The sequence below is a fragment of the Mus caroli genome, unplaced genomic scaffold, assembly GCF_978045245.1.
Source record: "Mus caroli unplaced genomic scaffold, Mus_caroli_1 scaffold_9, whole genome shotgun sequence".
Classification (NCBI taxonomy): domain Eukaryota; kingdom Metazoa; phylum Chordata; class Mammalia; order Rodentia; family Muridae; genus Mus; species Mus caroli.
Genome location: NW_028227264.1, coordinates 92,774,286 through 92,799,766, shown reverse-complemented (window position 1 = coordinate 92,799,766; position 25,481 = coordinate 92,774,286). Strand labels below are relative to the sequence as shown.

General features: G+C 46.2%; 1 protein-coding gene across 1 annotated transcript in view; it reads left to right on the top strand.

The window, feature by feature from the left end:
• Elk3 (ETS transcription factor ELK3) overlaps positions 1–25,481 on the top strand; it is a 62,725-nt gene that overhangs the window by 4,933 nt on the left and 32,311 nt on the right. Inside the window, exon 2 of the mRNA XM_021174068.3 lies at positions 20,717–20,925. Within this exon, the coding sequence (XP_021029727.1) occupies positions 20,719–20,925 (207 nt within the window). The 5' untranslated portion in view covers positions 20,717–20,718. The remainder of the gene's footprint in view (positions 1–20,716; positions 20,926–25,481) is intronic.

The window sequence follows — 25,481 nt, the reverse complement described above, 5'->3', positions numbered from 1 at the left end:
AAATATACCCTAGGCTGAGCTAGCTGTGGAGGGGAAGAAGGATTCTCGTAGACAACCTTTGTTTCTTGCTATATCTCCACTTTCCAAACTTTTGCTGTTTTAAATTTGTTTTTTTTTTTTCTTTTTCAAGCTCAATATTACTATAGCCTGTGGCCAGTTTGAATCGAGGTCATTCAGCTTTTTGACTGACACCATGGCAGGAATACCATGACCACTGTTGTTCTGCCACTGAAGGCTTAGCGCTAGCAAATTAAATTACCCCTGTGTTTGTGTGTTTAGCTCTCCATGAACAGATCCTGAAGGCCCCCAAAGATGGAGGCTTGTTCTGCCTTTTAATTACCAGCTCTTCAAATATTTAACTCTCTCTGTGATTCTTTTCCACGACCAGAATTAGAAAAGCCTTGTATTCATTCCTGGAAATTCACACAAATGTCAGGAGCTTTAGAATAAACTCTGCAAGTGGTCACTTCAGCCAAATGTGACTTGTGCTGTCACTAAGAATGGACTCTGGCTACTTTACTGATGTGTAGCAATTTACATTTTTCTGGGGAGAATTACTAACCTGTTTTAAAAGTTAAGTAGGATTCATTTATAACTTAGCTGAGAGTTTTACTTGCGTATTTTAAAAGTAATAAAGATGATTGGTTCTGATACCCTATTTGAGTTTTGAGTCAAACTAAAATGAACTCACACACTCTAAGCATCTCAAAGGCTTTTAGTATTTTTGAGTCTGTTTGAAGCTGGTGGAGCCACGTGCTCCCATTTAGATCTGATAGGAATCATGGCATAAGTGTAAAATACAATTATCTAGATTTATTTTCTCAAGACTGGTTAGGTTAGGACTCAGCAATAGAAAGGAAAACAAACCAACCAAACAGCCAACCAACCAATCAACCAACCAAACAAACAAAAAACAATGTAAGAACCTTGCCATCATGTTTGACATTAACGAAAGAGAACAGGTATGGCTAAGCACATTGTGTATGCACATCGGTGGCTCCAGCACTTGGGCCATAGAGGCAGGCTAACCTATATGAGTCTGAGGCCAGCCTGAGCTACATAGTGTCTTAAATGTAACAAACAAACAAACAAACAAAACAGGTCATTAACTTACATACATTTTAACACAGAGATCTTGAGTAAAATTGTATATAACCATGTATCTACCTTCTCTGAATGAAGAATATTTATGTTTCCATCACTTCAGAATATCCTCTTCCCCCCCCCAGTATTATTTTTTATTCCAGTGGGGACAGTGTCATGATTGTGCCAAGCAGATTCATAAACTCCAGAATGTCTTGATAAAATGCTGCACCACTTTTATTTGATTGGCCAAGCATAAACCAGTAGGATATGTGGAGTTCCTCATCATGCAGGAAAAGGGAGGGACATCTTCTAGTTTATTTGATGTAAGAAAAAAAAATATTTTACCAATGTTATAGGAAAAATAAAAGTATTGTTTTAAAGCTAACTGGGTCCTTAGGGTATTATATTATCATTCTGTGCCTTAGTTTCCCTGGCTGGATGGTAATGGGCTGAAACGGAGAGGCTTGATTCTCACGTCCTAAGTCCTCTAGCTTTTTTGGGGAGGACATATTTGACCTTGTGGAAATGTGATAAGAATTTTTGCTGCCACCTTAGGAACAAATGTGGCCATTTAAATTCCCCTTGGATCTCACTTGTACCTGGGTTGAATTAGGAGGACCCAAAGGAGAACTGTGCCACCTGACCAGCTTCCCTCCTTTCTCCCTGAGCTTTGGGACAGAGCCACAACCTTCTGCACTTTCATTCTTGGGGGCCCAGTGACTGATGTGGGTTGGGCCCTGCACACTGTTGATGTGGCCAGCCACGTCAACATGTGGTCCTTTCCTCCACGGTTTACTGAGCCCCCTGCCACTGGGCATCCTCCTGAGAATCTATTCTTCAGAGGATCACAATCAACGGCCATCCTTTATTAATTGTTACTCATTTTTGCTGCTTTTCAGTATACAGACTAGTTGGTTTCATCATATTGTATTCCTGCACAGGGACCACTGTAATGTTATCACCTTCCCCTTTCCTGCCTTCCTTCATCCTCTTCACCATTAGCTGGTCCTCCGCCCTAATAATTCCTTTTCGGCTTTCTTTTCTCTCTCCCTCTGATTAAGATCCTGCTTATGAAAGAAAACATGATATCTTGCCTGTCCCTCCATTATCTTCCCTTCCCTCCTCTTCTTTCCATAGCTTTCTTTCAGTTCACCTGTCACAGCTGGGGAAGGGTATGCAGGCCCTCGGTCTTCCCCTGGCCTCCTGAGTTTCTCCTGGCCTCCTGAGCTTCTCCTGGCCTCCTGAGCTTCCCCTGGCCTCCTGAGCTTCTCCAGAAGTTTTCTTTCCGGGTTTTCTCATTACCCAAATTCTGACTCTTTGAATCCAGAGGCTAGGCAGTATATATTTCTAGAGACTGGCTACTCTTCCTAATTGCCCTCTACTAACTCTTTTCCCAAACTCCAAGACCAAGGATGTATGATAATACATTGTCCAGACACATGATCCAGGTCGCTTCCCAGCCTGAGGGATATCTGCATATGTGTGTGTGTGTGGCATGATACCTTCCACATCTGTGGTGCTCATCCCACCCGGGACTTGCTCTGGGTCCACATCTGGTTTTTTCATCCTGTGTCCACCCAGCACTGTGTACAACACCCGGCAGTGGGTGAATTAGAAACAAAAGAAAGGGAAGAAGGCTTATCTGCAGAGCCTGGGCTGGCTAAAGGGCCACGTTGTGCATAAACCCAGCCCTTTACTAGAAAGTGCCCCCCGCTGAATTAATAACAGGCAGGTCTCCTGGTTAGATGTCTGTGTCACTTGCCATAGTTTTCATTTAGACTTCCAAGAAGAGTGTATGTTCAGAAATCGGGTTTGTTTATTGGTATTGAGGCAAACTTGGCTCTGCTGTTTAGATCAGTGTTAGACCGAGAATGGCTGGCTACAGCTTGAAAGACTTTCCTGTGGAGCGCTTTCTTGTCAGAATTGATCAGTTCTAAAGCCACCGTAGTCTTCTCTGGAAGATTCCAGTTGCCAAGCTTCTCCCAGTTGCCCTGGATAATCCATTTGGGGTCCTGCATGTTCCTTGGTTTGAAAATCTTTCTTTCCCTGGGACAGCTGTGTAAGCAGTGTTTGTAACCTTTTGAAATCAGTGATGTTTCTGCTGGAGTTTAAAATAATGAAAGAGATGGGCCAAAGACCAGCTTGGGGTCTTTTGTTTGTTTGTTTTTGTTTTTGACAGAGCAAGACTAGTTATATTAACTAGTTTCACCTGAGTTTTGCCAAAGGGCTCTTTGCTGAGGCCAGTCTGGTTTAACCAGAGTGTCTGACCAAGCAGCTAATCCTCTCGCTTAAACCATGATCTTAATTATTAGGAAAAAAAAGTGGACAGTATAACAAAACAAGTCTCAAGATTGACCCCAGGGCCGGCTCCCTAGTAGGTGTGTGGATTGACCGGGAGATTGCACTGCCCACATCTGTAGCTTGTCATCTTCTAAATGGTGTAAATGGTGTCACAGACACTCAGAGTATTCACCCAAGAAATACTGTAAGAAAAAAAAAAAGGGGGTGGGGGTGGGGGGTGGAGGGGTGGTGTGTTGATGTCGGATGACTATCTAACACTTAAAGTAATGCCATGCTGGTAGGCTTCACTGAACCAGGACTGGAGTGTACCCCTGTTATTCCCTCATCAGAGTTCGGAAGATTTGACTTTTGAGGCTGAAATATAAGCACTATGTATTGGGATTTAGTTTTAGAAATGAAGGAGATAGGAGTGGAAGGGGGGTTTCGGGGGTGCGCATGTGTGCTTGCTTAGGTAGACAGTGGCTGCTGGAGAGAGCGTCTGGGCAGGATGTGACCTTAGAAAAAGTGACCAACCAAAAGCAACATCTCCTACATAGAGGAGCGAGCCTGCCTGGGTGGGATTTGAGCCTTCCTTCTGTACCTAGGGTGGTGCCTGAGGGAATGTTGTTTACGGAGTGGAGTTTCTCCACCCGGAAGAACCATTGTTTCAATATAGGAAGTCAGGCGAGAGCCTGGATTTACTCTGTCATTTTCAGGAAAGGAGAAAGCTTGGACTCCCAATAATGCCCTGGAGTCCCATGACAAGCACGTAAAGGAAGCACCCCGACAGTGGAGTGGGAGGACGTGGGCTCCCTTAGTTTCCTTGTGTGATCTTGGACTTGAACTCTTAGAATCCAGGACTCGGGAGCATTGATAAGGAAGTTATTTCTGCCAGCGTCCATCTCTGTTCTCCAAGCTTCACCTTCAGAGGCCATTTAGACTGGAGGCTATTAGATTCCCTCTGTCTCTGTCTGTCTGTCTCTCCCCAACCCCTCTGTCTTCCCCCTTTTATCTCTTTAAAAATGTCTTTTAGAACAGTGCCCGCAAATGCTCCTAGGTAGGAGTGCATGGTCACACCTGCACTGCATGTCCAGTGCCTTAGAGATGGCCTTGGGCAGATACCCTTCATCTTTGATGGCTGAGGCAAAAGCAATGGCCAGGCAGCCACTTGGTATCCCTAGGTCTTGCTGAATTCACTTTATCCATCACTTTAGTTTTCCTGAACTTTGGATATGTGCATAAATAGAGTAATGCACATAAGACTGAAATTGCCTTAAAGTTAGTTATTTTAATCAATTTATACACACACACACACACACACACATACATACACACACAGCCAAGATGCTGGAACTAGGAACCAAATAGGGTGATACAAGTGTCCTGTGGTTCTTAGAAGGTTGAGAGTTAGGTTGGTAAGGTCAATTGGGAAAATCCTGCCTAGCCACATGAAGCCCTGGGTTCTATTTCTAGCACCACATTAACTAGGCATGGTAGCTCAGGTCTGTAATCCCAGTGCTCTGAAAGTGAAGGCAGGAAGATCAGATGTTCAAAATCATACTGGGCTGAATAGATACTCCAAGGTCAGCCTGTGCTACAGTGAGACCCTATCTTAAAAAGAACAAGGTAGCAAGATGATAGCAGCAGCCGCAGCAGCAATAACAACAACAAAATATTAGATTTAGCATTTTGTCCTTAAGGAGCAAAAATTGTCCTGGGGGTATGGCTCAATTTTTGATCCCTAGGTCCCACATAAAAACATTGGGCGTGGTTGCACTTGCTGTAATCTCAGTGCAGGGGAGGCAGAGACAGGCCAGTCCCTGGGGCTCACTGACCAGACAGTCCTCAGTCCAGAAAGTGGATGCTAAGAATGACTTGAGGTTGCCCCCTGGCCTCTGGCACGTGTGTGCATGTGTGTGCACGAGTACTCACAGACACAGACACACACAGATACACACATACACAGACACTTTAAGAACTTTTTGTAGAAGATTATAAATTTGCTATGGGATCAGACAATCTCACTTTAAAAAAAAGGGGGGGATCATTTTCTTGACGGAAGAGGAAATATAATCTAAATCCAGAACGTGGCTGCTATTTTTATAGCTAATATATTCATGCTGTAAAAAGAAACAGCATCCAGTTGTGTGTGGTATTTCAGATGCCTGCATGCGAGTTCAAGGAGGTGAAACCACGTGGGGATGAGGACCCATGTTTGACCCTGGCGTCATCTCTTTCATCCGATGCTTTGGATGGAGTGAGTGGATGGGCCGCTGGCAGCAGTTTCCGGGATAGTGTTCACTTAATGAATTTGGAATATTTAGTTTTTAAAGGTTTTAAGAATAAGACACTGGAGGAGGCTTCGGTTTTGAAACCACACACTGTGTGTTTTGCAACGGTCTTCTTAGAAATAAATACCAGTGTCTACCTGCCAAGCAGTGGTAGGCGCACGCCTTTAATCCCAGCACTCAGGAGGCAGAGGCAGGTGGATCTCTGAGTTAGAGGCCAGCCTGGTCTATAGGACAAGTGCCAGGGCAGCCAGGGTTACACAGAGAAGCCCTGTCTTGAAGAAAGCAAAAAGCCAACCAAACACAACAGCATCTTCCAAGAATACCAAGTTATTTTAAACCTGTCCCACTAACTGTACTAAGTCACTTACTGTTGCTTCTTCATGTGTAGTTTTAGATAAAAAGTCATGAAGAATTGAATGGCCTCTGGCTTACTTTTACCTCAGTGCCACTGGGTTTTTACTTTGTTAGAAGTCATTTACTGCTGGCAGAAATTCTCTGCATGAGAAACGATTGCTGGGTCACATCTGGCGAGACGTGATGTCCATGCCAGAACGTGCAAGAGGAACTCGTGCACATGGGTCAGGGAAGCGGATGGGGCCAGTTGCCACCTTCCCGACTTCAGATGCAACCAACCCTCCACACCTGTCCACCACATGAGCAGGCAATGACACACTGAAGACTCTAGCTGCACTGCCAAAGAGCATCGGCAGAGCAGACCGAGGTACGAGCATCCGCACCTGGAATCTGCACTCCCTAGACTCTGAAAGAGCTTTGCTTTGAACTGATGGCAGAGCTGAATGATCAGTGTGCCTCAGAGTCCGCAAGCACCCAGCTCCTGGTACAGATAACCGCTCTGTGAGGGGCTCTCTGTGCTTCTCCAAAACCCAAACACAATGTCTCCAGCCACCTCCTGTTCACAAACACCAGCAGCATGTAACTATGTTATATGAGAGACCTGTCTTAAGCAACAGCAGAGACTAGCTAATGTCAGCTCTACCTGCCTTCAGTCTCGACACTGGCGAATGTTTTACTCAAGCAAAAGCAAAAGAATAATAATACTGCAAGCCCCCTGGAACTACTGGGAAATATCGGCAGTTCTGAGGTGCTATTGAAAATCATTTTCATCTTATTCATATACTTTTAGACAGAGACAAGAACTGCCAGCTGATTTCTTTTTCCGTACCTCTTTATCTAGGTACCTAAGAACCAAGAGCTTTAAAATAGTCGCAGTGGAGTTAGTCCCAGGAGAAAGGTTGCTATTCTAGGAGAGCTGTGTTTGTCTGAGATGGGCTTCTGGTTATTCTATGATGGTGGTGGTGGTGGTGGTGGTGATGGTTGTGGTATGGTGTGTGTGTGCGTGTGTGCATGTGTGTATGCATGAGAGGGGATGATGGGTAGATAGACACCTGACCATTGAGAAATTGCCTTAACTTCTATGGAGTGGACAAGAAAGTTCTAAGCTTCCCTGGTAGACATGGCCTTTCCCCTTTGCCAGGGCTTCTGTGGAGGAATCTGGAAGGATGTGGTCAAGGATTCCTATGGCTTATTCCATTCCCTAGAAAACTGTAGACTAATGCATCTCCAGTTTGAGAGGCAGATCCCCATGAAAAGCCGTACTTTGGTGATGATAGTTAACAACATGGAGATAAACAACCTGTCTGTTGGCTGTGATACCCACAGAGGCCTTGGAAGGACAGGGGTAGTCATGTTCATATGGAGACTGGTTCCAGGAGAAAGGAGAGGGCATATAACTGTCTCCGGGAATCTCTAACTGTACGTGTTAGAGGTGGCCAGACCAGGTGCATCTTGCCAGGAGAAGAGGAGGGTACTCAGATGGCTGGGTACCCGTCTCTCTCTGTCTCTCAGGAAATGCCTGACTGTCTCTGCATCAGAGCTAGGATACTCAGCACAGCTGTGCAGACTTCCCATGCCCAGAATCTCCCGAGGTCCTTTAAAAAGGAAGGGGTGGTGCAGAGGCGACTCATACCTAACCACACCTGGGACCCCTTCCTTCCTAGGCTTGCACCGTGTTTCCTGACCCTGCTCAGCCTGTGTGTGCACAGGAGAAAAAGGGGGCAGATGAACAGGGAGAGATCACTTGTAAGCAGGGTGCCATCCATGGAAAGGAACAGCAGTGGGATTGAGTGACTGAACTTTTAGTTGGAGTAGCTGACGTGACCAGTTTTATTAAGTGTTTCAGTTTGTACACACACCCCTGCCCGCCCCCCCACCTCCCCCCCACTCCTCCCCTCCTCCAACCCCCATGTTTCCACTGGGCGGTGCTGTAAGAATGCCTACCTTTTTGCCTCAGGAGTTTCCCCTTCCCAGAAAGCCGCCTCTGCAACATAATAGAAGGAAGTCCTGATTTAGAAAGGTTTCACAGTTTCACCGACACAATGAGAGAGCTGGAGGATGCTCTGGCAGGAAGCGCCCCAGTTGCTGGATGTGGAAAAACCACCATCATTGTGTGTCCTGCAGAAGTGTTCTCAGCGCGCTCGGGGCTTGCGGGTTTTTTTTTTTTTTTTAAACTTCTACCAGTTGCCTCTTTAGCACAAAGAGTGTTCAAGTTTATCTGAAAGATTCCAGTTTTCTGTCTCCCAGAAGGAAGATTGCTTTGATTTTTTTTTCTTCTCGTAAAACCATCTTCAAGTATCAAAGTGAATAAACCATTCCTAATCTTAAATCAAGCATAGATGTTCCAGTGTTTCCCCCTGAATGCACAAGATTGAATTTACTAACATTATAAGCTAGAACATTTGGGGGAAACATTTGCCAGTCCAGCCAAGGTCTCTGAAATACACGGATAGAATGTTGTGGGAAGGAGTGCTCACTGCTCTCTATGGAAGCTCAGCTCAAAGACTGCTGGCAAGATTTGAGTAAGATAAATAGTCTGTGTCTGTGTGATGGAAAGTCACCAAGGGTGCTCTGGGTGCCAGGTCCCTTCCAGGGGCTGCCACACACAGGTCAGAAACTCCCAGGCTGCTGCTCTCCCCAGAAGGAACAATTCTCACCAATCATTCTGAGTACTATGCAAACGTTCATTGGGGGAGGGGGGTCCAGTGGGGGATAGGTTTCCACTTCCGTCTTCAGGTTCCATAATCCTTGCATCCACAGTTAAATAAAAGGACCAGTCCCTCCACGTTTGAGTTCTGGAATTCACAGAGGCTCATGTGCTGAGTTTTCCATTAAGAGCCAACCTCAAGCTAGGCCTGGTGGCACAGGCCTGAAATCCCAGCTACTCAGAAGGCTGTGACAGGTACAGACTTGAACCTTGCAAGTTCAAGGTCAACTCAGAATCCATAGAGAATTCAGGATCAGCCTGCACCTTACTCAGATTTTGACTCAAAAGTTTAAAAAGTAAACAGAGCTATCAACAGTTGATGGTCCAGTGTGACTCCTAGATTCAACCCCCCATTAAACAACAACAACAACAACAATCCTCTTGGGTGAAACTGGCATGTCTGTCTTTCTCTCTGTCTCTCTATCCCTCGCTATCAATAATCAATCTGTCTGTCTGTCTGTTTCTACCTCTGTTCACTGAGGGAACTGGCCAAAAGAAATGTGGCAAAATGTCTCATACTAATTTAATTTTAGTTTTTGAGATAGGATCTCTGTGTAGCATAGGCTGTCCCAGAACTCACTCTGTAGACCAGGCTGGAACTCACTGAGATCTGCCTGCCAGCAGGCCCAGCTCAGATTGAGCAAACAGAACCCAGTCCAAGTGCCTGGAGTCAGAGTGGTAGCTCAGAAATCAAGGACACTTCCTGACTTTATCCTGCTGAGAATGTCACTTTGTCTTTTGGTTAACTCCGGTCGTGGCCACAGAGAGGTGTAGGAAACAGGCCTCTATTCCAGTGGTTCTCAGCCTCCCTAACGCTGCGACCCTTTAATACAGTTCCTCATGGTGCGGCCACCAGCAACCACAAGATCAATTTTGTTGCTCGTTCCTAGCGCTTTTGCTACCGTTAAGAATCATAATGTAAACATTTGTGTTTTTTGATGGTCTTAGGTGACCCCTGTGAAAGAGGTTGTGGCCCACATGTTGAGAATCGCCACTCCAGCGTGACAATGTACAATGTGATTAGGGACCTGGACTTGAGAGCAGATATTCCTGGGTTGGGGGTCTGTCTGTTCTGTTTACTGGGTCCACACACATCTGTCTTCATGTTTTTAAGGCATGGCTTCACAGTGGCCGAGGATGGCCAAGAGTGTAAACTTGACATGCATACTCAATGCAATAAACTCATTGATGCGTGAATGACCACTGAATATTAGCATTTAAAGGGAAGGCTGCTATAAGGGTGAAAGTTGGGGGTTAGTCTTTTTTCTGGAGAAGCCCCTGAAATCTCAGCATTGGCAGAGGTGGAGAATGGAGAGAGGGGTTTCTCAGACTAGGACTCTTTTTTTTTTTAAACGATTTATTTATTTTTACTTTATGAACATTGGTGTTTTGCCTGCTTATATGCCAGTGTGAGGGTGTCAGATCATTTGGAACTGGAGTTAGAGACGGGTGGGAACTGCCATTGTGGGTACTGGGAATTGAACCCGGATCTTCTGTAAGAGCAGCCAGTGCTCTTAACTGCTGAGCCATCTCTGCAGCACCCACAGACCAGGAATCTTGATTTGGAACTTAGAGATTTCCTGTAGAGCTTTACAAACCCTATTGATGTGATATGTTCAAGCATACACATGTTTATTTCTATATGAATAGACATATATACAGTATTTTCCCCCAAGGAGTCCTCAAAATGGTCCATGGGTCAAATACACAAGGAAGAGCCTTCCCTGTGATTGGGGTCATGTGTGTATTCACATTTTTAGATGTGTGATTATATGTTTTAGGTGGAATATATGAGCTTGTTGCTGTTTAACAGTTTTGAGCCATAAGAACAATAATTTCATGCCCTTCCACCTAGTAGGTCCTGATGCTGCGAGGAAGCATGACTTGGACCAGTCTCAGGATGAGGCTGGCTATTTGATGAGGTGCATATTCACAGCCCCCTTTCCTGTTAGGCATCAAAGCCTGGCAAGGTAAAATTCATCAGGCAGCCTGCAAATCCCTTTACCCAGAATGACTTGGGTTGTGTCTGGTGTTAGGAAATCATCTTGGATTTTCACTGAAGGCTTGATTGGATTCATGGGATCGATTGCTTGGGAGAAGCCCAAATCCTACGGGGGGCCTTCTGAGCCACAAGCCCATGGGTGTTCTTTCAGAGAGCAGCCCGGCCGGCCGTCGTGTCAAGGGTTAAAATAGAACTGACACATAGACTGAATGAAACCAGAGCTGCAGTTACAAAGTGGGACAGATGTGGGAGGGCCAGGTTTCCTGTGGCCCATTTTCCAGTTTCCTGCCTGCAACCTGCAGAAGAAGAGGAAGCTCAGTGCTAGCAAAGTCTGAGAACCCCTCAGATGGGGGCTGTGCCGCCAGCCAGAAATGAGAGTCGTGCGGAGAGCCTGGACAATAAAAACAATCGCATAGAAAGTAAATGGTCAGGTTCTCTTCCAGAAAAGTCTGGAAAGGAATGGCCCTTCTGTTTAAAGAAAAACATGCCCCACATCCCTGGGGCGGCGGGGTGGGGCGGCTGTACCCACCGCGCAAGAACCTCTGTGCTTTATGGCTCTACAGCTCTTTCAAGACATGGTCAGTTTTCTTAGAACAGTTGGTTACCTGGAATGATTTTTTTTCCACCCAAGCACTGTGGTTTCCTACCCTGTCCCCTGGATTTATGGATAGACAGAGAGGTAGCTGTAGAGAACTCAGGGGCTGCTGCCTCTGTTGGGAAATCTAGGCGACTAGTTGGTTTCTTTCTTCGCTCTTTGCTCTAGCTAGCTGTCCCATCACATTGTGGTCTGATGTTTTCAAATAACAGAGACAATGGAGGTATGTGTGTTGAAATTTTTTTGTGTAGCGGGTTACCCAGAGAGCCGAAGGGAATGGTGCACAGAGAGCTCAGAGGGTCAGAAGATACTGGAAAAGGTGGATCATGCTATTTTTTTCCCCAAGAGAGCGACTGTAAAATGCCTGGGGATCTTTAGCTTTTGTTAACCATCCATAAAGCCAACATACTTCAATCCCACCAGAAAGAATTTAAGATAAAAAAAAATGGGAGCTTTATACACTTGATTAGTGAGTGTTTGTTTTGCCATCACGTGCTGTGTTGGAATCGCAGGGGATGCTAATGAGATGCTGGCTAAGAATTCCTAGCATGTTTGTGCAAGCCTTGTTTCCTAGAAGGCAATATCGTAAGGTACGCGCATGAGCTTTGCTGCAGCCGGATAACAAGTAGGATAGTATTCTGAGCTTTCCCCAGGCTATCCCAATTAGAATTGACTAGCATCTTGGAGGTACACAGAAGGTGTGTGCTTCTGGGACACCAGATATTTACTTATCTTCTAGGTGGCTCACCTTTTCTCCAGGCCCAGAAAGTACAAATTGTACCTTGAGAACGTTCTGGGACGTTGCCACGTTAGAGATCAAAGAGGACCTGTGTGAGGCTGTCTAGAGAGCTCTGAAAAGATAGGATAAGATAGGGCTGGGTTGTGCCCTGCTGGGGTGGGGTGGGAAGTGGATGAATTTGCGGATGTTGGAGGAAGTAAAATGACCCATGGACGCCATCTCAATGGAGGCAATGTAGCCATCCATTTAGTTTTCCAAAGAAAACACCCTTGTACGTGAGCCACCAGCAAGCCAGTCGAGTTGCTTCTGATTTACCCACAGATGGCAAAGTTCCAGGAGAACTGGGCAGTTTGTATACACAGTGAGTTGCAATTCTGTTCTGACCGAGCGGCCGTCAGGTCAGTAATCTCTCCCCAAAAAGTTCTCTCCTCAGATGGAAGATTCAGTTTTAAAACGTGGCCAAGCGTCTTGCATGGTCTTAGAGGATAAATCGCTAGGTTGAGCAGTGCCCACTTCTCTTCGCTGTTCCTCTGTTTCTTTTAAAAACACGAACAAGCTGGAGATTGTCTACAGAAGAAATGAAAGCACAGACCTTGGTTATCCCACGAGAATAACTTTAAGGAACATGGACCCTTGGAAGGATGTCATACCTTTGTTTTTCACTTGTGACAGCTGGCAATGACTAAAATGCTTCCTGAAAATAAATTGTAATAGTCTTAGGCTCATCTCAGAAACAATTATGCACCAGAGGGTCTCAACCTGGGAGTCATGACCCCGATGGGGGTTGAATGACCCTTTCCAGAAGGCCGTCAGAAAACACACGTATTTATATTACGATTCACAACAGTAGCAAAATGACAGTTATGAAGTAGCAACAAAGTAATTTTATGGTTGGGCGTCAGCACCGAACTGAGGATCTGTTGCAGCATTAGCAAGGCTGAGAACCAAGCACTGCCCAAGACAAAGACTTCAGAGTTTGTTGGTGTTGTGTGTTCATGTATTTAGCAAGTTACCCTTGCATGCATAAGAAGCAGTTCAAATCTCTGGCTCTGGGTTAGGAGTCTGCAGCCAACTCAGAGGACATCTGGCGCCACCTTGTGGCGGATGGAAGGTAACATGTCCTCCACGTTAGGAAGGAAACAGAGGGGAGGATGCCAGAGAGAACCTCTGGAAGTCCAAAGACCACTTCTCAAGCAGGTAATCTCCTGGCTGCAAAAGCAGCCAGTCTGTTCCATCTACCGCATCTTTCACTTTGTGGTTCTGTCCTAAGGTGTTTTTTTTTTTTTTCAAGAGAAGATTAGGAAGAACAACAACAACAAAAAATCTCAGGTTTACATTTGTAAAGAGCTGAGTGTTGAAAACACAGAGTGAAGATATTCACTTGGAGTATACAAAAAATGTCCCTCCCCCATAGTACCAGTGGCCCCCTTCCACTTCTTTTCTCTGTCTGTTGCCCTAACCAGCCAGCTTGGGTTATGTCATCCACAGACAGACTTGTTAGTCTAGATCCTCCTCCGCCCAATGCAGCAGTTCTCATCTACTTGACTCCCTGGCCTTTTCCTGGAACACAAGTTCCATGGGAGCAATGGCATGGCCAGGGGCAGCATGGCCAGCAGGGGTCACTCTCTGCTGACCCGCCCAAGTTGCAGGCCTCTGGAATTATTGTCTTATGCTAGCCAGCCGGGAAGGATAGGTGCTGTGCTGCCTGTAAGGATATCAGACAACAGTCCTAACAGTGTATACAGTTACATTCCCAGTCACCTTGTAAGCTGACAAGCACACTGTGGCTCAACGTTCACCTGGATGTCCTTGACTGTATTGAAGCCATTGCCTAAAGACAAAGCCCACAGTCCATACAGTATCTGAATGATGCTTTTGAGCTGGGGGGAGGGGGAGGCCATCTGATGTCACAGCAGCATCTGTGAAGAGCTTTCCTTGTTTAAGAAGTAAAGGCAGCTAGTGTTTTAAGTAGTACTTGCTTTGTCCCAGATAGTTTATTAGCGACCTTGTAATATTCAATAATAACCCTGCAAGGCAGGGATCTGTATCCTCTATACCATAACCATCACTTTGCCTGTGAGGACACACGTGTAGAGAAAGGTGAATGACACCCCTAAAACCCTACAGGCAGGCAGGGCAGGGCAGGGCAGATGCTCAGAGATGAACCCAAAGATGCTGCAGAGTCTTCTCAGCTGCCATGGAGCCTTCTCAGTATGCCCGGGTACTCCTTAGAGGTGTGGAAAAGAACCCTGCTCTAATCAAGGCAGTGTCTAGGATCTGGGGAAGACCCCTCTGGCTGGTGGTGGAATGCTGATTTTTATGGAAGCTAATTTACAGCTTTGCTAATTCTTGTCCATAGATACCCAGTCTCATCCTACAATGCTTCTTTGTTTCTCTCCCACTCTTTTTTTTTTGTCTTCATTTGCTTATCTGTTTCATTATTCCTCATCTGTAAATGCCCCATTATTCAGATTTTTTTTTTTTGAGACAGGGTTTCTCTGTGTAGCTCTGGCTGTCCTGGAATTCACTCTGTAGATCAGGCTGGCCTCAAACTCAGAAATCAGCCTGCCTCTGCCTCCCAAGTGCTGGGATTAAAGGCATGCATGACCACTGCCCGGCTATTATTCAGATTTTTTTTTTTTTTTTTTTTTTTGGTTTTTCGAGACAGGGTTTCTCTGTATAGCCCTGGCTGTCCTGGAACTCACTTTGTAGACCAGGCTGGCCTCGAACTCAGAAATCCGCCTGCCTCTGCCTCCCGAGTGCTGGGATTAAAGGCGTGCGCCACCACGCCCGGCTTATTATTCAGATTTTTGATGCCATTATAAAAGCTACCTAGTTCCTTTGTCTTAATAGACGAAGTGAGTAGACAGTAGACTTAATAGACAGTAGTGAGCAGAAGAGTGTCTTTGACCTGCATTCACTGTAGATCCATCTGGCAACTGTGATTTTTATCCTTGTTTGAAAATTCCATTTTTAAACAAAGAAATTTCTTCATTTTCGCTGTCTCAGCAAGGTCTTCTCTGACCCCTGTACCCCTGCCCAAGCCTGCAAGTACATCCTGCTCCTCCTGTCCCCTTGCCCAGCTTCAGTGACTTTGCATAACACCCGTCTTCCAATACACTGTAACTTAATTCATCTCGCGTTTTGTTGTTCACAGCCTGTCTCTTCCACTGACATGTGAGCTCAATACGGACATAAGCCCTTTTGTTTACTGATGCATTCCAAACAGCTAGACAGCATCTTGGCATAAGATAGATACTTCAGAGAGGGATGGAGAGAGAGAGAGAGAGAGAGGGAGAGAGAGAGAGAGAAGAAGAAGAAGAAGAAGAAGAAGAAGAAGAAGAAGAAGAAGAAGAAGAAGAAGAAGAAGAAGAAGAAGAAGAAAGCAAAGCAGAGGAAGCAAGAGCTAGAGAATGTAGAGGTTGATGTTTCCAGTTGGTTATAGTATAATATATAGCATAATATATAATACTATAGTATATATTATATACATCTTATTTAAAAGAACCTTTATTGTTGTACTCAGTATCATAGCTTTTATTTTTCCCTTTTAAATACATTTATTTATTCTTGCTCTCTCTCTGTCTCTGTGTGTGTGTGCGCGCGCTGCATGGGAATATATCTTATGACATGCATGTGAAGGTCAGAGGGCCATTTGTTGGAGTTGATTATCTTCTTTCACTATGTGGATCTTGGGACTAGAACTCAGGATGCCAGGCTATTGAGAAAAATGCCTTTATCTGCCTCGCTGTCTTGCTGGCCCTGTCTTGTTTTGTTTTGTGAGATGTGGACAGGTTTCGACAAACATCATCTGCTATGCGAGAAGCTAGCTGTTAATTTGAATAGACTGGGAGAGGATTGGCTTTTGCTTCTGAATCTCATACCATCCTTCAAGAGCTGCCTGTCCTGAGCCTTTTGTACCCAGCTTTGACTTTTATGAGGAAGGAAGACGACAGTAAAAAGTGTAATAAAGAAAGATAGACTGTCAACACGGCTGGTCTATCAGTCTGCTTCCTGCCTCTTTAAAGGAGGGTTTTCAGATCTGATGAGCCATTTTATTTTATTTTAATCATTTAATTGACATGGTAATTGTATGTATTTATGAGGTGTGATGTGATGTTTTGATACTTGTGTACTGTGTACAAGCAAATCAACAACATTAGTACATTCGGTACGTAAACATTCACAGTCCCTGTATGATGAGACTCAACCTGGTAAGGCAGTCTAGCAGACAGTGTGCTTGCAGGCAAGCCTGGAGACCTGAGTTTTATCCCTGAGAACCAACTACATGTAGCTTTCCTCTGCCTTCCATTCATGTGCATTTATGCTATGATGTGCATATGCCCCCCCCTCATAATAATTTTTTTAAAGGATGGCATTAAAATACCTGATAAAACCCCATATATTCAAGACAAGATCTAGGCAGAGCAAGAGAAGCATATTCTAATTAGCAAACAAACAAAACCAGAGTATGTTGTGTGTTCTCTTTAATATGTGGATGCTTTAAAAAAGTGACTTCGTAGTCAATACTAGGGGCTGGGAGGTAGGAGGGCTGGGTGAAGGGGGATTCGACAGCAGAAGCCAATGTATACAGCTGGAGGAGCAAGTTCTGTTTTAGGGACCTATACTTCACAATAGTCTATTGTTTATCTTAGGAAGATCTGGAAGACAGAAGTCTGAGGCTCAAAAAATAAAGAGAGTAGAGAAGAAGCCATCATCCTGACTTGATGGGTGCCCCTTGTGCATGCTGACACATCGTCAACCAACAAAACCCAAAGCGGAGTTGGGAAGAACATTTAAAAGCCCAGACTACCAGGGAATGGATGTGGGTGCATTTGTCACATTTCTAGCATTGCGCTCAAGTGTTCTAGTCCTTGGAAGCTAGCAGGTCTGGGCATCCAGCCAGATGAATGTCAGCTGATGACACATTGTAACTTAAAGCCGGCTCTGCTACCAGGACATTGTATCTATGCGGTGTTACAATATGATACAGTCTCATGGATACACTGTATCCATATAAACACTTGCTGGGATGACAGAGCCCATGGCCTGTCCAAGTTGCAAGGCTCTTGTGAATTCTTCCTCCTGGTAAGTCCCATAGTAAACTGAGTCAAGTACAGCAGTCACGGTTCTTAGAACACCCCCCGCCCCCAGGTCATTGCTCTTTCTGGACAGTCTAAATGACAGGTATTGACAGGTATTGGGGATGGAGGTGGGGTGACATGCTGGATGGTTGCATATGAGAACAACTGCAAGTTACAAAATTTGATGTGAGCCGGGCGTGGTGGCGCACGCCTTTAATCCCAGCACTCGGGAGGCAGAGGCAGGTGGATTTCTGAGTTCGAGGCCAGCCTGGTCTACAGAGTGAGTTCCAGGACAGCCAGGTCTATACAGAGAAACCCTGTCTCGAAAAAAAAAAAAAAAAAGAAAAAAAAAAAACCGAAAGAAAAAAAAATTTGATGTGGCCATGATTAAAATGAACAGTAGAAGTGGAGTCAAAGAAATATAGCTTGTGCCCTTGAGGGGAGGAGACGAGTCCTCTGTTAATGAAACATGGAGCTCTATGGCTCCATGTAATATCATTTGATGCAGGGACAGGGAGTTCGAACCACCTTATGCTTCTGTGACACACCCCTCCCCACCAGATGGCTTTACCGTGGGACTATGAGCTGGCTAAAAGAGAAGTATGTCTGATATTCACCACTGAGGAATGTGTGGCTTGGGCTTCCAACACAAAGTAGAACTTTGTGTGACTCAGTCGTCAAAACTGTGGCATGGAGGAGGGCAGAGCAGTGGCTGGCGTGAGCTTGGAAGAAGAGCCAGTCTGCGCTGGGTGGGACGCTTTCCGCACATGAAGCCTGAGCCCTCCCCCCCCCCCCCCCCCCCCCCGTCACCTCCAGGGAGCACAGTTGCTCATTGCAACTCTGAGTGACCCTGCTGCAGTTTGCCACCTCAGGGACTGGGCTCTGTCCTAAGAGTTGTTGGGTGACTCTGAGGTCCTTATCTTCCACCCTGGCCTGGGTCCATTTCCTCTATTCTAGAAATGTGGGAGATCCTGAAGCTGATTGCCCATCACCACCAAAGGCCTCTTCCCTGCCTGCCCTTTCATGCCTCCTTGAGTTCCCGAGGGCATCCTAGTAAAGGGAGGAACAAATATGTGTGATGTTGTAGCAGTCGGCTTTAGCTATGATGATGCTTTGTAACAAACAGTCCCAAGCGTCCTTGGCTCACTGTGGTATTTATTTTACTTCTGCTTCTTCAGACTGAACCTGTGCCAGGCTTTGATCAAATTGAGGTAAATTCTATGTATCTCATCGCTTCAACCCAGTATTTCGCTGACTAGTTCAAGATACATAGCTAAGCCCAACTCTCAGTGTGCTGAGGATGTAGGGACTTTGCTTCAGTGCGGCTCTGGCTCCCTGGCCCCTTAAAGGAGTGAAGCTGGGAAGAGAGGGGCAGGCTGAGCACTTCCCCTCTCTGCAGAACTCTAAACTGGCTGGCATCTCTCTGACTCTCCAGGAAGGCTCCTGTGAGTGACCACTAAATTTCAAAGATCTTTGAAAAACTCACTGCCAGAAGATTTGGCTGGAGACACCCATGAATTTGAAACGTGTGTGGCTTATTTGAGCTCATTAGGAGCTGGAGCCATAATGCTGGCACGTCCTGCCAGGAGCCCTTTCAGAGCTCAGGAGTTGCTGGTGTGGTTTGAAGTCAGCAGTAACAGGGCTGACTCTTACAGACCCAGTGACTGCTGTGGTGCAGGGTGATCTCTTTACGAATTACCCCCCCCCCACTTTAAAGAGTTATAAATAAAACACCCCGTGGGGTTTTTGTAGCACGTTCTTAGTCTGGATTGTCTTTAACGGAGACACCCAGGTGGCACCCACGGTGCTCAGAGGAACAACGGGATTCTTTCTTCTGGCTGGGTCTGTGAGGAAGCATGGTGGGAATGCTTGTTAGGGGTGACTCGGGGGGTTTTCATACTGCAATGGGATGTTGCTATTAGAATCCCAAAGCTGCTTCTTGTGGTGGTGTGGTAGAACACAGGGTCCGTGCTGGCCAAGCGCTCACCACTGAGCAATGGGACCCATGGGACCTACCTGAAGATGCAGAAAGATGTCAGGCAGTTTGAAGTCTGGCCAAAGAGAGTTGCCTGCCTCTCTCTGGCTCCTAGGCCACTTAGAAGCTGCTCTATGAAGATCAATGCGAATAGGTGCTGAGGGAGACTCACTATAGAAAACTCTCCTTGTGGCCATTATTCTGCCTTCCAGGCATCTTTCTTGCTGTCCTCATCGTTGTCACCCTGGGCTGTCCCTAACAGACCCCAATGTCTCCTTGCCACAGATGGAGTTTCCTCATCCTGTCAGGCTTGTCTCTGCCTCACGGCTTGGCTTTTGTGTGCCTTGATGTTGAACCCCCAAACTCCAGCTTGAGATCTCTGCTGAGCCTCCTAGACCCAGCTTCCAAATCTCAGCTCTGTTTGCCTAGGTCAAAACACCCACCAGTGTTTGCTCTCACCAGCTATCCTGTAGGAAGGCTTTTCCTAATGATATGGATGTTAGTAAAATAAATGGGTAAGGCTGGCAAGCTGGCTGAGTGGGTCTACAGGTGCCTGCCAGCAAGTCTGCCTCCCTGAGTTCAATCCCCAGGACTCGATGGAAGGAAAGAATGGACATCTGCAAGTTGTCCTTTGACCTTCATGCACAAGCCGTGCTTTGTATGGGTACACACACACTCAATAAATAAGTGTAATAGAACAAAAGGGTGATTTCTTGTGAATACTACTCAAGTGATCAGAATTCAGATCATGACAGTCCAGTGATCCCATCTGAACTGCGTCTGTATGGATGAGCGGAGTCCATCGGGGTCTAAGAAGCAGCGAGCAGCAGTCAGGAGGAAGGAACAGCAGAGTTCAGGCTACAGGCAAAGATGAAGGATAACATTGTTTTATGGTATTTCCTCTCCTGGTGGGAAAAACACTTCCTGCCGGTGTGCTTGAAACTGGGGCTTGGGCGACTATATGACAAGTGCTTAGGAAACTAAAGGACTCCTCCTTCAGTTGGCGACAACTGATTCTTTAACCAGCATCTACTGACTCCATATCTGCTCTATGCAAGCCCTGTCCTGGGTTCTGAGATGGCTGACAGTGTAAAGAGTAACTGAGTTCCCCTCCCTGCAAAGCAGGGCTAGCTATGTAGGGTGAAAGGACAGTTTAACCAGGAGATGCTATCTACGCTTTCATGACCCTAGGCCCCTGTGTGACCTCACTAAGCCCTAGCAGACACTCATGGCCACACTTCAGCGAGTGTGACTGACCAAGATGCAGTTGATGTGGTAGGTGGGAATAGATGGAGCTAGCCAATGGGAACTTATCACACAGGTGTTCATTCCTTTAGTCAGTTTTCTCTGCGTAGCTCCCAGCACAGCGTGGTCTCTGCTGGTTTGTGATTGGTGAATTTCAGGACCGCAGGGCACTGCCATTGTGTTCCTGCATCGGGGCTGCTCATAACTGTGCAACCAGAAAGCCTGTGTGTGACTAGGCAGTCCACTGGGGGTGGGGTAGGAAGTACTCTCTCTTAAGCTCTGTGGAGCAGAGCCCCCCGCACAGCGCCTGAGCTGCAGACCCGAGCTCTGACCTGCCTGCCTCCTGACCCCCTCCCAGGTATGGAGAGTGCAATCACGCTGTGGCAGTTCCTTTTGCACTTGCTGCTGGACCAGAAACATGAGCACCTCATCTGCTGGACATCGAATGATGGCGAGTTCAAGCTCCTCAAGGCGGAAGAAGTGGCCAAGCTGTGGGGCCTCCGCAAGAACAAGACCAACATGAACTACGACAAGCTGAGCAGAGCGCTGAGATACTATTACGACAAGGTAAAGCAAGCCTTGGCATCATGGGAGTGGGGGGTGCTGGGGGGGGGCAGGGAGGGCTCACCTCTCTTAGTTCCCTGAGGAGGAGCCTGGGCTGTACGTCCAATCAGAAAACAGAAGTGGAGATTAGGAGGCAGCTCAGTAAGCGGAGAGCTTGCCCTACAGGCACAGGATCTGAAGTTAATCTCTGGAGCCCAGTGCAAAGGCATGGTGTGGTGGAATATGCTTGGTATCCCAGAGCCAGACAAGCAGAGACCGGAGGATCTGTGGGACTCACTGGCCAGCCAGCCGTGCCTAATTGCCAAGTTCTCGGCACTTAGAGACCCTGTTTTCAAAAAAAAAAAAAAAATGTCTACACATGAACACATACATGTACATGAACATGAACACATGTGTGTACAAGCAAATCACAGAAAACACATGAAAACGGAGGCAATCCATACCTTTAATTTTGAGATAAAAACAAATTGCTGAGGTTTTCCCATCCCATGGGAACCCCTGGTATGTTCCTGGGGCTCAGTGTTTGTACCCTCCCCCGCTTTCATATGTCATTTGCTGAAGACTGGGCATCTACTGGCATCAGGCTGGCAGCAGGGCTAAGATGTCAACTGGCTCTGGGGACAATAAGAATTACAGTCTGAGCCGGGCATGGTGGAGCACACCTTTAATCCCAGCACTCGGGAGGCAGAGGCAGGTGGATCTCTGAGTTTGAGGCCAGCCTGGTCTACAAAGTGAGTTCCAGGATGGCCAGGGCTACATTGAGGAAACCCTAAAAGCTTGAAAAAAAAAAAAAAACCCAAGACAAACAAACAAAAAAGAATTACAGTCTTCAAAGTCTGTCTGTTCTTTCTGGTCAGGAGTTCGGTCAGAAGGTCCTTTCCAGGGAAATGGTAGTTTGGGGGTGCTGTATTTTACCACTTGTGTGCTGGGGATTGTGTCCTGGGGCCTTGTGCATGCTAGGCAAGTGTTTTCCAACACTGAGTTACACTTCCAACCCTGGACACAATATTACTACCAAGGGGCACTTCAGCATCCCTGTTTGTGAAATGGGAGACATAACAATTCCACAGTCGGCATCTCTGTGAGGATTCACTGAGCTACTGCACGCTAAGTACTTAGATCTGTGCTTGGCATGTGACATTTGGCTTATTAGTAACTTCTCCAATTAGAAACAAAGCCAGTCTCATTTTTACATCATGGAAGTGAGGCACAGAGTGCTATAACTAAAGAAAAAGTGTACTTATTTTATGTATAATGAGTGTTTTACTTGCATGTGTTATGTGTAACATGCATGAGTACCCATGGAGCCCAGAAGAGGGCGTTGGATCCCCTAAGACTAGAATCACAGCAGTTGTGAGCTGCCATGCAGGAACTGGGAATTGAACTGGCTCTTCTGGAGGACCAGCCTGTGCTCTTAACCATTAAGCTGCCTCTCCGGCTCCTAGAGTACTTTTTAAGGTGAATCACAGCAAGGACAATTGGCATGAGTTTAATTTATGTCTTGCAAATTAGTTTGTATGCTTCGTAAGGCAAAACTTGTTCTATTTAGGATAAATCTATCAGGCCGGTAATTATTGGTCATTTCTGTCTGAACCCATGCTTGCCGACTACTTAACCTGATGGACGAAAAGGTTTAGAATCCTAGAAACCCAAGGGAACTTTTGTTCTGGGTTCATTACTCTTATGGAAAGGTGAATCTTAAAGTGATTTAAATATTAGTTCCGGATCTATATTTAGTGCCTCTGTCTGCAAACCTCTTTGGAATTGAGGACACAAGGATTACACGTTTCAGGAAATGAAGACGTCATTAATTATAAAGGGCTCCTTTCTGTGCTCCTAATGGCATCGATTATGTCATTGCCGCGCTAAAGGTGCTTCCCATTAGCATGGCAATTAATTAATCCCGACTTAATGCAGTCCTACGAAGATGTAAAGGCACTTCTTAGCTAATTGCACTGTCCGGAAGCCAAGCAGATGGCGTCTAGCTTTGCATTTTTTTTCCCAAGTTCTGTGTTCTGCCATGAGAATTGAGGGCCCTGCAGGAAAACAGTCTGCCTTGCCTGCTGGCAGAGAGCCCAGAAACTTGGCCTTTCTATTGTTTTAAATCAAGGTGTCAAAGAAAAGAGGGCTTGCCCCTGGGCCTGGGACTAGAGTCATCTCTTCAAGTCTTGGGCACTGAACCTGAGCACTTGTCCCATCAGCATGAAGGGATCTGCGTCCGAGGCAGGGGACTGATTGTTAGTGGCTGACAGCCTTTGTGGAGACAAGCCTGTGATCTCTGGAGTGAGCAGCTTCAGGTTGGTGCGGGTCTGAGAGACAGACAGTAAAGTGCCTCCCCCACAAGCAGAGGGCCCTGATCTCATGGAACCCCTGAAGAAATGCTGGGCATGACTGTTCATGATTATTCACGATGGTAATTCCTGCGCTGAGCAGGGCAGGCACAGGTAGATCCTGAGGGCTACCAACCAGCTAGCCTAGCCTAATAGGCAAGCTCCAGGCCAAAGAGAGACCCTGTCTATCACAAAGGTGTTCCTAAAGATGACATCTGAAGTCCTCTGGCCTCTACATGCATGTGCATGCTTGTACAGATACATGCACACACGTTCACATATATCTGCACATACATATACACAGAAGTACAATAGACATACTCAAAAGCATACCTACATATGCACATATGTACCACACAAAGTACAATTCACAAACATTGACAAGTACACATGTCAAACACATGTATATACAAGTACAATATACATACACACGAACACACACACCCCTCTACACACAAGTATAATTCAGTACAGAAGTACAGAAACACATGCATGCATACACACACAGCTTTTTTTTTTTTTTGGTTTTTTTGAGGCAGGGTTTCTCTGTGTAGCCCTGGCTGTCCTGGAACTCACTTTGTAGACCAGGCTGGCCTCGAACTCAGAAATCCACCTGCCTCTGCCTCCCGAGTGCTGGGATTAAAGGCGTGCGCCACCACACCCGGCCACACACAGCTTTTTTAAACATGCAGTTTCATAACTGTTAGTCTGTTAGGAGTCTAGGGCTCTGTCCTGGGCACTTCCTGTTCTCTTTAGACTAGATGACACTCCCATTAGGACAGGTCCTGCACCAGTTTTCCTATACGAAACAGAACATTCAGATTTGGTTGGGAGACACTCAAGCCTATGCAGCCAGTGGGTGGCAGGGCCCGGGGACCCACCTGCCCTGTGCTGTTCCTTAAGACACAAACCTTCACTGCTGCCTTGGAACGTCTGAGATCAGGTAGGATGCCCATACGCTGTTCTAAGCTCAGGAGTTTTTATTTATCAAGGGTTTTAATACTGAAACAGGTCCAAAGAGATGCCACTGTAGACTCCGCATTTGCCTGTTTTCTGTTGCTATTACGGCTGGGCATATAAAGAAAGGAGTTCTGGAGAGACAGAAGCACAGCAGTGGTTCTGGTAAAGGGCCCCCTTGGTGGTGGTGTCATAACAGGAGGATGGTGTCCTGCCGGGAGCGTGTGAGAGGAGACTGAGGTGGGGCTTGCTATTTTACAACAACCCACTCTCAAACGATCCATCCCTGAAAGAGCATCTCTCCCACACCCTCAGTGACATAATACATGATCACATGACACACTCCCCAACCCTAAAAAGTACAGCATTGCCACACTGAGGACTTGGGAACTCTGGGGACACACTCCAGCCATGGCCGACAGCAGAGTCGCAATACAGTTAGAAAAGGAAAGGAGAGGGGGAGGAGGGAAGAAAAGGGGAGGATGGTGAAAGGGAAAAGAGAAGGGAGGAACAGAAGAGCCAAGAGGCAAACGCAGGAAGACAGTGGCCACTGTGGCATTAAGATCATCTATTTTGCATTTTTTTCTGGCCGACGCTTCCAGCTTGGCCAGCCTTGCCAGCCTTGCCAACCGCACTCTGGTGAGCTGTATCGGTCAAACTGGTTTAAGCTAGTTTAACTCTACCAACATTAGGCTGGCAATCATGGCCGACATAAATGTCTGACCTCTCACTGGAAGGGCGCGCTTGGCTCAGAGCCTCTATGGCTATGAAGCCCTTGGGTCACGAAGGCCTGGCTGTGATGTCCTGCTCTGTTTCACGGGCAGATCCAGGCTGGTCCCTTCTGCTTGTCAGTGTGACAGTCATTGACACTCTCCTCCTTCACACCCAGCCTGTGAGCGGGATAGCTCTATGACTGTCTCGCTCTGCGAGCTGTGGTAATTTTGTCTGCTGCCTTCTATAGCATCCTTTCCCTGGCGGCTGAAAATGCACATCTTTTGGTTTGTCCTAATAGGGAAGTTTCTCTGCCTGAAAAGACAAGCTTGCAAATAGCATTATTTTTATATGGTATATGTTGTATTTTTAGCTTGTTCCAGCATATTAAAAGTGGGCAGAGGAGAAATGTGTAAAAAAAAAAAAAAAAGCTATACAACAAGACATGGAGGGAAAATAGTTTATATGTTCATGACATCTGGTAGGGTGAAGGGCTCTACTCAGTGCCCCTTCAAAACATGTGCCCCCCGCCCCCCAGCCCACAGACTGTAACAGAGAGGT